The 13,499-nt window shown below is 36.9% G+C and overlaps 1 protein-coding gene across 1 annotated transcript in view; it reads right to left on the reverse strand.

Moving 5' to 3' along the window:
* gli2b (GLI family zinc finger 2b) overlaps nucleotides 1-13,499 on the reverse strand; it is an 85,018-nt gene that overhangs the window by 11,973 nt on the left and 59,546 nt on the right. The window contains exons 5-8 of the mRNA XM_051913258.1: nucleotides 10,281-10,466; nucleotides 5,069-5,270; nucleotides 4,799-4,985; nucleotides 4,356-4,466 (exon numbers count right to left, since the gene is read on the reverse strand). Of these exons, the coding sequence (XP_051769218.1) occupies nucleotides 4,356-4,466; nucleotides 4,799-4,985; nucleotides 5,069-5,270; nucleotides 10,281-10,466 (686 nt within the window). The remainder of the gene's footprint in view (nucleotides 1-4,355; nucleotides 4,467-4,798; nucleotides 4,986-5,068; nucleotides 5,271-10,280; nucleotides 10,467-13,499) is intronic.

Here is a 13,499-nt window from a genome sequence, read left to right on the forward strand (position 1 = left end):
ATTACTCGTATTTATCAGCCTAATTCACAACACGTGCATATGCACATTAATTTGTTCTTAATATCGTTCTAATCTTAATGAATGTGGAGTATTCTAATGAGCGATCGCATGCCTGATGTTAGTAATTTGCATAAAACACACCCAAACCATCTCCATATAAGGGCTTTCCTGTACAGCCTTTCGTCACTCTCAGAAAACATATGATGCTCTCTTTTTTTACTGTGATTTTTGCATAAGTGTTATTTGGAGTCGATTTTAGAAGGAAAATGACTGATGAATCATGATTTGTTTGTGAAAATGTTTGTATGCAGATTCCATAATCCAATGTTTGACAGGTACATTTGATTTTTACTCAAACATCCTGACTCTGGTCGCATCTATTTATGCAATATGTAAGCAAAATTAAAGCTATTTTAAGCAATATCACACCAGCAAAAGTGCCGCTGCACATTTGCTAGTCATCTTCTCAAACACTTTCTTGTACTATTCAGAACAACAACAGCACGAATGTGAGTGAGACTAAATAAGATGTAAATATAGAGTAACCAACATTTCAGACAAAAGCCAAGCCAGCCATATAGTAATTTTTAACCAATAGTTGGGTTAAATAAAACTACCCAGCGTGTTGGGCAAACATTTAACCCAACTGCTTAAGACACCCAATCACTGGGTTTGTCCATTTTTAACCCAGCATTTTTAGAGTGTATCTTGTTTTATAGTTTTTTTGTAGTAGTATTTTTCTTCAAAAATAGTTCCAAAAGGAGCCAAAGCATCAAGCTTCACATATTGCCAAACAACGTACAAAACTAAAACGCAATGAACACACCCAGCTGACACCGGATGTCGATTTAACGTCAGAAAGACGTCAACCTCCAACATCGAACAGACGTCGAATTTTGTTTGGGAATTAAAATCAAGTTGACATTAAAACCAAGCGTTGGTTTGACATCAACTTCCAATATTGGAAAGACGCTGAATTTTGTCTGGAAATGAAAATTGTGTTGACGTCAAAATTCAGTGTTCGCTTGACATCAACTTCAAACATTGGACAGATTGAATTTTGTTTGGAAATTAAAATCAACCAAGCGTTGACTTGATGTCAACTTTCAACATTGAAAAGACATTGATATTTGGTTACTTAATACCACGACTTAAACCCAACAAAATATTAATATCATTATCAATTTACTGTCAGAAAGACATCAACCTCCAACACTGGACAGATGTCATTTTGGTTGGAAATGAAAATCGTGTTGACGTCAAAATTCAGTGTTCGTTTGACCTCCAACATTGAAAAGACATTGATATTTGGCTAGAAATGAAAATTGAGTTGACGTTAAAATTCAGTGTTTGCTTGATGTCAACCTCCAACATTAGATGGATGTTGAGTTTTGTTTGGAAATGAAAATCGAGTTGACATCAAAACCAAGCGTTGGTTTGACGCCAACCTCCAACATTGAAAAGACGTTGATATTTGGTTACTTAATACCATGACTTAAACCCAACAAAATATTAATATCATTATCAATTTAATGTCAGAAAGACGTCAACCTCCAACATTGGACAGACGCTGAATTTTGGCTGGAAATGAAAATCGAGTTGATGTCAAAATTCAGTGTTCGCTTGATGTCAACCTCCAACATTGAACAGAGATTGAATTTTGTTTGGAAATTAAAATCAAGCTGACATCAAAACCAAGCGTTGGCTTGACGCCAACCTCCAACACTGAAAAGATGTTGATATTTGGCTGGAAATGAAAATTGAGTTGACGTTAAAATTCAGTGTTCGCTTGACATCAACCTCCAACATTGGACAGATGTTGAGTTTTGTTTGGAAATGAAAATCAAGCTGACATCAAAACCAAGCGTTGGTTTGACGCCAACCTCCAACATTGAAAAAACATTGATATTTGGTTACTTAATACCATGACTTAAACCCAACAAAATATTAATATCATTATCAATTTAATGTCAGAAAGACGTCAACCTCCAACATTGGACAGACGCTGAATTTTGGCTGGAAATGAAAATCGGGTTGATGTCAAAATTCAGTGTTCGCTTGATGTCAACCTTCAACATTGAACAGATGTTGAGTTTTGTTTGGAAATGAAAATCAAGCTGACATCAAAACCAAGCGTTGGCTTGACGCCAACCTCCAACATTGAAAAGACGTTGATATTTGGTTACTTAATACCATGACTTAAACCCAACAAAATATTAATATCATTATCATTTTAATGTCAGAAAGACATCAATCTCCAACATTGGACAGATGTTAAGTTTTGTTTGGAAATGAAAATCAAGCTGACATCAAAACCAATCGTTGGCTTGGTTATATGGTTACTTAATACCACGACTTAAACCCAACAAAATATTAACGTCAGCTCTCGTCACTAAATTGACGTTGGCATTAGACATATATTCAACCAAATATCAACGTCTTATGAAGTTGGTGGCCCACCGGACAGACAAATGCTGTGTGAAACGTGCTGTTGTGCTCTATATCACGCTGATATATTATTTACTCGGACAGAATCGTAGTATGAAGACGAAACATTAATTGTGCGCTTGTAGGGACACGTGTGTGGTGTTAAGAGCGATCGGACCGCTGCACTGCTGTGGGTAGCGTTAGACGCTCTCCGATGCAACACACACTCGCGCAGCATGCTGACTGCAGCATGTTTATCTCTGCCCTGTGAGCTATCTTCATCAATTCTGTTGGCCCCAAGACGACGGCAGCCGCCTTATTCCCCATGCATCAAGCACCAACCTGCCTCACCGCCAAGAGCAGCCGCAGATTTGTCAAAAGATGAGCAGCGCGAGAGAGAGAGAGAAAGAGAGAGGGAAAAAACTCTCAGGTGACAATAACGGCCGGCCAATATTTCATTAAAATGAAGTGCTCTGGCACAGTTTACACGGCCGCGAGAGGAACGCGGCGAGTGAGCGAGCCAACGCGTGTAAAGCTCTTATCAGCTGGAGTTTTTCTCGCGCGGTGCGTGTGAAGAAGGGGGTCAGGGGACCGCGGTGGCTCCCGAGGGCCTCCTGGCCTGTCATTGATCAGTACGGAGCGTTTCAGAGAGAAAAATCCACAGTTTTTTCTGAATAACTAACAGGACGAACGGCCGTTCACCGTCTTGTTTCTTTACGTTTTCCGTCAAGTTCTGTTCCATAACCTAGTGAGCTGCATCATAGATGATCTCAAGACAGAGAAAGCAATCCAAGAATGCATTGCTTCGACCTTAGGAAAAAATCTAATATGGCGTCAAGATGCTGATTTTAAATATATTTTATTTAATAATAACAAAAAAAACTGTGATGGAAAAAAATAGTTAGCTTTAATAGTTTAATTTAATTAAAATGTATAATAATATAATTTATTTTAACAACACTTTTTTTTTTACTAAAATACACTGTAAACACAAACATTGGGTGAAATCAATTTTAATATTAATATAAAATATATTTAATTATTTTAATTTTATATATTAATATAAAAAAGTATGTTTTATATTAATATTCACTTATATTATAAATATGTTGTATTACATTAATTTATTAATTTTAGTATTATATCAATCAATTATAGAACGGTTTATTATAGTAATATAATAATATTAATATTAATAAATTACTGTAACACAATATATTATTATATTGATTTTTTATATTAATATTAACACACTAATATAATAAATTCTATTTTATATGAATAATATAATATATTAAAGTTGCAGTGATTATTAAAAATATATTATTATATATTAATATAATAAAATATATATATATTTATATTTATGTTAAAATAATTAATTTTTATGTATAAAAGGTGCCATATAAATATAATAATTAATAATATTAATAATATTAATTAATGTACTACAATATACAATATTGATATAAAATAATGTATTATTATTATTATCATTATTATTATTTGTATAGCACCTTTTATACATAAAAATAAATTGTATAAAAGGTGCCATACAAATATAATAATAATAATAATAATAATAAATTAATGTAATACAATATATTTATTATATTGATTTATTTATATTTATATGAACACACTAATAAAATAAATTCTATTTAATATTAGTATTACAGTATAATATAATAATAAAGTTGCAGTGATTATTTAAAATATAGTTTATTATATTTATATCATATATTAATATAATAAAATCTATTTTATATTAATATTAAAACAAATTTTACCCAATATTTGTGTAGTATGTGTGTGTCTTGTGGAGTTGCTGCCTATGTAGAGAGCTTCAGATCGGTTACATTTAATTTAAGATGTTGACTTCGAAGGAAGCTGTCTTTGTAGACAAGTCAGCCACAGCGTTCCCTTACCGGAGAGCACGGCGACACAGGTCGCGGCCCGTCCAACTCTGTCTTGACCTTTGACCTCTTGTTGTTCAGTGGGTTTACCGTGCTGCTGACTGCAGAGTCGCCATTTGTGTTCTAAAGAAAGAGGGAAGGAGAGAAAGAAATGAAGTTAGCATCGAGACACAAGCATCTGCAGTAGGCGACAGTGAGTGCATGTGACATGTGAACGCAGCGTTTAGCCAACCCCCCTCCTGCAACGCTCGCCTCGACCCACAGTGCTGACAGAGTCGATGTGTGGTTTGGAACTGCTGTGGTCTTCTGCTCGCCTGAACGTGACAGCAGCGCAACCACAGAGAAACCTGCTTCTGATCAACAGAGCTTCTGTCTACATGTGGACTCATGAGGGCTCATGATGTGTGTGGAGCTTCAACTGTCTGCTCTAATAATAATAATCATCGCTGTGTTACCTTTGTGTCCATGTCACTGGCGGTGGGCGTGGGCAGGGCGGAGAGGCTCAGTGGGTGTCTGCTGGAGAACGTGGGTGACGGCTGTATGAGCGGCGGCGTGTGACCGAACGCGCTGAGGCCTCGCTGCTGGGATAACAGCTGCTGATACGCCACTGGATTAATGGAGTGTGGGAACGGGAACGAAGGGCTGGAACAGAAGAGGAAGAGATGAGCATGTGCTGTATGTGCAAATGACACAATCGTATCTAACAGTTTAAATCCAGTTTGTACCTGATGCCTCCGACAGACAGGTGTCCATAGGAGCTGCTGGCGGCCGAACTGGAGCGGGAATTGTTGATGTAGGCCACCAGAGAGTTGGGTGACGTCCGGATCATGGTCTGCAGGTCGATGCTGGCGTCTGAGAGCGGAGAGATGGACAGCGCTCGCTTTCGACTCAACCTGGGCGTCAGACGAGGGCTGGGAAACCGTGACACTGTGGAACATGCAAACACATAACATGTTAAAGCATGTAAAAGCATTCAGTAAATTTGGCAAACATGTACACCAGGACAATTTGAGCACACATGCCAAACTTCAGCAATTTCCACTAATAGATGGCGCTATAAGTTTACTTACTGGATGTGACAATGTCCAAACTTCACAAAATTTATCACACATGTACAACAGGACAATCTGAGATCACGCACCAAATTTCAGCAATTTCCAACAACAGGTGGCGCTATAACTTAAACATTTGTCTCCGTTACACCTTCACCTCAGTGTAAATGAATTTATTAAGGTGATCTCACCACCCCTCAGAGGACAGATCTGCTTTCAGACACACAGCACACATGTCTGAGCATGTACTAAGTCATAAAATTATGTTTCGATGCCATGCACCATATCATTGTGTTTGCATATAGCTAAATTCATATGAACAAATGCGGCTTATTGGATGTCACAATGTCCGAACTTCACAAAATTTGGCACACGTGTACACCAGGACAATCTGAGATCACGCACCAAATTTCACCAATTTCCAACAATAGGTGGCGCTATAACTTAAAAAAACTCAAAACGTTTGCCTCAAAACAACTCTATACGCAACATTCATATGACTTTATGCTGAATGTTGTCAATTATGGTAATGTTCTCTACTTTTCCAATCTGTTTGGAGCTAATGATTGCTGCTAATTGCAATATTTTTGACTGTTACAGTAACTCTGTCTGCTCCATTGTTTATACAGTTACTGTACCCTTGGGTACTTTGGGTTTATCGTGACTAAACGGCATATAACCAATGAAAATAGTGTGTATGTTGATACTGAGATCTGAGAGCGGAGAGATGGACAGTGTAAAATTAAGTAATTTTTAGTAAAATTAATATTACATTCTTATTAAATGTTTATTGCACAATTCATCACTGCAGATTATTACAACTATATATTTTTTGGAAATGCAATCAACAATTCTTTCAATTTATAATGGAATAGCATAGAAATTCCAGTCATTTCAGCAGGTAGTTCCAGCATGCTCTGTAAAACACCAGTTTAGTTCATGTGATCAATACTTCAGTTTGATTCTCTTTCTCTCGCTCAGGAGAATCTCAGTGTGTCATTTCCAGTTTTGTTCACTGCTGAGCTATTTTAGGACCCTTACAAGTGTGTGTGTGTGTGTGTGTGTGTGTGTGTGTGTGTGTGTGTGGAGCACGACTGCATGATCGATGCTCTCACACACCCTCTACGACACACAGCTCCGCAGGATAGAGCCGGACCCCATCAATAAGTGTTCAGGATTGATTTCTGGCCATGGAAAACAGAATATACTGTACTTGGATAACGTGACTTCACTGGGAAACTGGCGTCACTCCAGTTTTACAAAGATAGCGAAGATCTCACAACAACGTTAATGTGAAAAAACAAACTGGCATCAATCTTGGGATAATATATGCTTCCTTCTGTATCTTTGCAAATCACTATTTTGAGCACAGTGATCATTTTTTCATGATTGGCTAGTTAACAGTAAAAAAGAAGGTACCAATAAAATTAAATAATATTTAAAATAGTATTAAAAATTATTTTAATAATATTATTTAAAAATAGTATATTTAAAATATTATATAACATTATATTTATATATTATTATTAAAATAAAATACTTTATTTTTGTTTAATATTTAAAACATACAAACATAATTAAAATATTACTTTAAAAAATATTATTTTGAATGAAATATTTGACTTTCAAAATATTTAAAAATAATAAAAAATACTTAAAATATTACTTAATTATTTTATAATATTATTTAAAAATAAACATTTTATTTTAAATAAAATATTTTATTTTAAAATAGTGTTTCTACAGTTATATTTTTTGGTAATATAGTGTGTAAAAAAAAAAGAAAAATCAAGTCAAAGTATTCTGAAATTCTGAAGTGGGATTAGTGAAAAAATAAACCGGTTAGGTAAACTGTCTTAATCGTCTCCATCTCAAACTCAGCGTGACCTCATTTTGATTTGATTTGGGATAATTAATCCTTCCCAATAAATTACCGTAATTACCCAGATAACAATCAAACGATTGCAGACTTGACTTTGTTTAATGTGGGTAATTTACAGACCCGATTCTGGCTCAAAAAAGAAATGTGTGTGAATAATAAGTGTGTGTTTGTGTGTCTATGGCTCACGATTGACTTGGTAACATCAACTGGGATTCAAAACACTTTCAGAGCAGTACAATTATCATTAAATATGTCTGCACCGTTAAACCGGATGTGTTATCATTAAGGTAGTTAATAACTTGTGTAGAGTATGTTTCAGACTAAAGACGCTCTGAGCGGTTTGCTGTTTCAGTGGAGTTACTGAGACAACTGCAGCTAACTCAACAGGTGCTAAGCATTAGACCCTGTGTGTGTGTGTGTGTGTGTGTGTGTGTGTGATTAGAGGTCGTATCCAGAGACTCTGGCAACCGGACGTCCATAATGATTTCATCACGAGCAGTGCCAACACAAGCAGGATTACACAAATCATTTCTTTGTGTGTGTGTGGACTTGTTCCCTACAGACCACAGCGCTAATAAATAATCCCTCAGCTTTGTTGCCGTGAGGGTCATTACTCTTAGCATGAGCTAATGGTTTGCTGTCATGTTCAGGCGTTTGTCGGAGCTCCTAACACATCTTTAGTGCTAAGAGCCGCCTTAGGACCCAAATCCAGAGAGAACTGACGCTAAAAACACAAAAGACAAAGAAAAACAAACATAAAACTCACAACGTCAATGTCTTACGGTAATCTTTTGGAGCTACTGATCTATGACCGAAAGCAGACGCTGGGCCTGTGTAGTTCTGTGGTGGAATTTGCGTGGTCTTAATGGCAGAACGTGTGAGGAGCGCTCAGAAATGGCAGCGACATTCGTCTCTGTTACACCTTCACCTCAGCGGAAATGAATTTATTAATGTGATCTCGCCACCCCTCAGAGGACAGATCTGCTTTCAGATACATAGCACACACGTTTAAGGATGTACTAAGCCATAAAATTGTATTTTGATGCCATGCACCATATCATGCACTGTTTGTGTTTGCATATAGCAAAATTCATTTGAACAAATGTGGCTTACTGGAGGTGACAATGTCCAAACTTCACAAAATTTGGCACACGTGTACACCAGGACAATCTGAGATCACGCACCAAATTTCAGCAATTATCATCAATAGGTGGCGCTATAACTTAAACATATCTCCGTTACACCTTCATCTCAGTGAAAATGAATTTATTAAGGTGATCTCGCCACCCCTCAGAGGACAGATCTGCTTTCAGACACACAGCACACATTTGAGTATGTACTAAGTCATAAAATTATGTTTTGATGCCATGCACCATATCATGGACAGTTTGTGTTTGCATATAGCCAAATTCATATGATCAAATATGACTTATTGGATGTGACAATATCTGAACTTCACAAAATTTGGCACACATGTACAACAGGACAATCTGAGATCATGCACCAAATTTCAGCAATTTCCAACAATAGGTGGCGCTATAACTTAAAAAAAACTCAAAACTGTAACTGTGATCATGTTTGCCCCAAAATTTACCCAAAAACAACTCTTATGCTGAATGTTGTCAATTATGGTAATGTTCTCTACTTTTCCAATCTGTTTGGAGCTAATGATTGCTGTTAATTGCAATATTTTTGATTGTTACAGTAACCCTGTCTGCTCCATTGTTCATACAGTTACTGTACCTCTGGGTACTTTGGGTTTATTGTGACTAAACGGCATATAACCAAGGAAACTGTGGTGTTTTTAAACTCTGAAGTTGCCTTTACAACTTTATAACTGGCTTTGCTTGACTTGTCATATCTCTCATTCTGTTTCTATCTGTCTTTGTAACTGACTCACGCTGTTTCCCGTCAAAGCGCGGGACACGCTCCACCGTCAGCATCCAAACACATCTGCGTAAAAGCTGTCGGGAGGCATCGACGGCTCCGGACGGGACACAGATCAAAGCCAGATGGAGTTAGCTCAGCTAAATGAGCTATTCATTCATGTTGCTTCAGCAAAGCCCGAGATCTGTGCACACACACGCCTGAACGCCATGCTAAAGAGCGACAGCAGAGTGTTTGTTTTTCAACTCTGATTGTTTGAAGGAGACACAAGAGCAAATGTTTGTTCTATAGAGAGTATACCGTATATCACCATGTGTTTGTTTGAAATAACACCTCTGGAGGATTACTTACATTAGTCTCGTCATGGAATTCTTACACTGACTGATTCGCAGAAATGTGTTAAATACAGTTAAATAAACACGACATAATCCATCTGTTAATAATGTGATGCTTCAGTTACTCTGATTCAGATTCACAGAAATTCCAAAAGCAATAAGTCAATAATTATGATAGCTTGACAAATGTTCTTTTCAAAACCCCAAACTAACAAGGCGAAAAGTGATGAGTAATCGGTCCGCCCACACTGAACATCAAACTGCTGCATGACACGGCATAATATTATCCATTCAGAGCATATCTGTTGTTTAACGTATAGTTAATGAGAAGCCAGATTTTCGACCAATGATTCACAGTGGGCGGAGCTAGCCAGTGCAATCAACTAAATGCCCTGTTGCTTAACACTTGGTTGGTCAAGGCAAAAAACTCAAGTTTATCTTAACGAACTTTCATTAGCTTCCCCATCATGGACTTGACAGATAATTTTACTAAACGAGCAGTTATGGATAATTTGGATCGCTCCATGGAAGCGCTGGATGACAGAACACTTCCCTCGAGCGGAGAAAGAACATAAACATTCCCCAGTGTGAAGCTTCCCGCCAGTGTTTAGAGAGTGTCGGCTGCGTGCGGATGCTGAACATGAGGGACTTTATTTATTTTACTGTCTGCCGGTGTGAGAATCTAAGAGAATTGGGTGTTTGTAAAGTCCTTTAAAGCCGCACACAAGTATTATCCAGTATTATTCAGACGAACATGTGACTGTCTCTCTCTGTAACTCACCGTCCACCGGTGTGAAGTAGTCGGGCAGGTGAGCGGCAGCCGCGGCCGCTCCGGCTCCCTGCATCAGCAGCTCTCCGTACGGGTTCCTGTGGCCCGTCATCAGGTGGTAATAGTCCGCCGGGGTGGCGCCGGGAGGTGGAGGGGGCAGACCGAACAACCCTCGCTCCTTCAGGTGCTCGTGAGCCACTGCCAGAGACAAGACAGAGTTATAGAGAAATCTTCACGATAATCACAACTATGATACTCATTAGCATATGCCCCGCCCACTTTACATTACATCATGATGAAAAACAGTGAATTATACTGGTAGGCACTATTATAGTATTTAATTAGCTTTGATTTTAATTTTTGTTTTTTAAACATTTCTGTTTTGCTTTGATTTTTTATTTTAAATTTAGTAATTTTGTTACCTCAATTTAAACATTATATTTCAGTTAGTTGCTAAGGCAAATTTTTTTTACATTTTCTAATTTACGTTTACATGCATTTTTCATCTAATATTTATATTTTCAGCTTTATTTCAATTAACAAAAATGGTTTTTAATAGCTTTAGTTAACAATAGAGCGCAACAGTGCCCGCCCCCTTTTCAGCGGAAAGTTCCGGAAGTATTTTTTCCCATAGGGATTTAAAAAAACGTCTTTGTTAAAGAGTTATAAGCCATGAACTGAGCCAATCAGCTACGAGGAGAATCACGACACTACAAACTTTGATTTGAAGCAAAAAAAAATTGAAAATTGGACAAAAAGACTTTAGTGAGGGAAAGAACTACAATCCCATGAAGCATTGCGAACAGCATAATCGAATTCAAAATGAAGAAATATAAAACTACTCATTTAAAATGTTGATTATATATAAAAACAATATATTTTAAGTTTATTGCAAAATATGCATATATATACAAACGTTTAAGTATTTTTAGAACGTAGAGAGATCAACTTGATTACTTCATTCACAGTGCTTCATGGGAGTGGGCGGAGCTAAAGAGCTCTTTTGGTGCGTTTTGCTCATTTGTTGATTGGTGGAATTTTTGCACAGCATCATGGGTAATGTAGTTTTTCACCAGGAATTCCACTGTTAAATAAAATATTGAAATAATGTGAACTGACGGCTTCAATAGAAACAAACACCATCGATTTACAATCTCGTAGCTCACAGTAGAGCTGTCTTTAAAGGTTTCGTACAAAATCTTTAAAGTTATCGTACAAAATCAATTACCCTATGGAGAAACTGAATGGAGTTTTTACTTTCGGAACCCGACTATAACAACACTGACGTAGTGGTTATCCAATCAGAACAGATGTCATTTGCATATAATCCTAGTAAATATATGGTGGAAAATTAAGATGCAAGAAACCTTAACCAACATTATAGGTGAAGCTTTTCTAGCGTTACAGACGGGAGGTCAAGGGATCTACAGTAAGAACAGAGTTGACATCTGCACCTAGTAAACTTCTTTTAAAAGTGTCAGCAGCAATCAGAGATAGAGTTTAACATGTTTAATGCTGAAGTCGTTTGCTTCAAGAACAGATTACAAGCCCTTAGGACAGAAATATGGTCCATGCAAGTATGAAAACGAAGATGTGAATGCTGGTCAATGCATTGCAAGCGTGCCATAGTGCTTGAATTGTACTGACATTGTACTGACAAAAATCCAAAAATATATTTATTTGTCTCTCCTTTAACCCTCTGGTGCTGTTGGATAATTTTTAAGTTTTTTTTTTTTTAAGAATTTTTTACTTCATCAGAATGGTACGAAACTTGGTAAAGGTTTTGGCACTTGCAATGTGAACACAAAAAATGGTCTTGAAAAAAAATAGTCACACTTGTATCGTTCGGGCACATTGGAAATGAATGAGAGATGAAATCCATCTAGTGGAAGCGTTTGGTACTGCGCACAAACAAATCCTTACTGAAAGCTAATTTTTTGAGATATCAATCGCACATTTGGAATACAACTTGTTTAGATTTATGGCTTTGATTTGGTCACAGTTTTAAAGTAAAATGTGTTTTGGACAATATAAATTTCATATAAAAATTGGTATTTTTTGTGCATTTTTTCATAACAATAAATATGAACATTTTTCAAGTTCACTTTGTTAAAAAATTTTCACTTCAGCAATAATCTGCCAAGTGTCTTCTTTAAAAAAGAGACAAAACTTCAGTCTGTGCTCCAAAACATCCAAGATTTATGACAGTTTAAGTTGGAAATTTCATTTTCAGGTCTATTCTCAAAAAGTGAATAAATGGATTATAACTACTGCATAAATATAATTTAGTAACATAAAATCCACTAAAAATACAAAATATTAAATAACTTAGTATAATGTAGTACAATAATTTCATTGAAATGATAAAATCAGAAATTTTTGACCGACACAAGAACAGCACCAGAGGGTTAATATAGGAATAAATCAGTCTTCCTCTCCGCCAATGAACACAGTCAAATCAAAAAGTGTCTTGGATTCTATTCCAAAGCCTTTAATGTCCATATATTCCAACTTAAAAAATAAATACGATCTTAAAGTGCGAGCCAACACTAACTCCAGGCCTGAGTTTGGAGAGCTGAGGTCTGTGTGTCGGGCTGAAAGCGGGTCAGATGTGTCTGGAAACCATTCAAGGCCACATCTACCCATCCACACTCGCTTCGGCTCAAATAGCCCCATTTCTCTTTCTCCGCGCTCTTTTATGCCTTTATCGCTGTTGGGATCTCCTGCGTGCTGCTTATTTAAGTTTAAAGGTGCAAACACATTACTGCTGACAGACTGTGAACCGTGATTTATATGTCACTCGATCGGCTCCCGCGACCTGTAATTGTAATTCAGCTCTGAAGAGAGAGGCCTGCCGTCGGGTTCGGCCCAACATTGGGGAATTCTGCCTTGTCGTTAATTTCCAGAACGTCCCCCGAAGGGCAAATCGCAGGACGGGGAAGTTTCACATGTTTGACAATTTGCATGAGCCCAAACTCAAATATACACACATCCTCAGACATGATTGTGAGCAGCATTCAAAACAGAAATAATTAAAACTGAAGTTTTGAAATGCTGAATTTGGAAAACCCTCAAGTAACGCTTCTGCTCAGCAAGGCTGCATTTATTTGATCAAAAATACAGTAAAAATTGTGAAATATTATTCCAATGTAGAATAGCTGTTTTCTATGCGAATATATTGTAAAATGTAATTTATATCCAGTGATCAAAGCTGAATTTTCAGCATCATTA

This window comes from Ctenopharyngodon idella, chromosome 11, assembly GCF_019924925.1.
Source record: "Ctenopharyngodon idella isolate HZGC_01 chromosome 11, HZGC01, whole genome shotgun sequence".
In the NCBI taxonomy this organism is placed as follows: domain Eukaryota; kingdom Metazoa; phylum Chordata; class Actinopteri; order Cypriniformes; family Xenocyprididae; genus Ctenopharyngodon; species Ctenopharyngodon idella.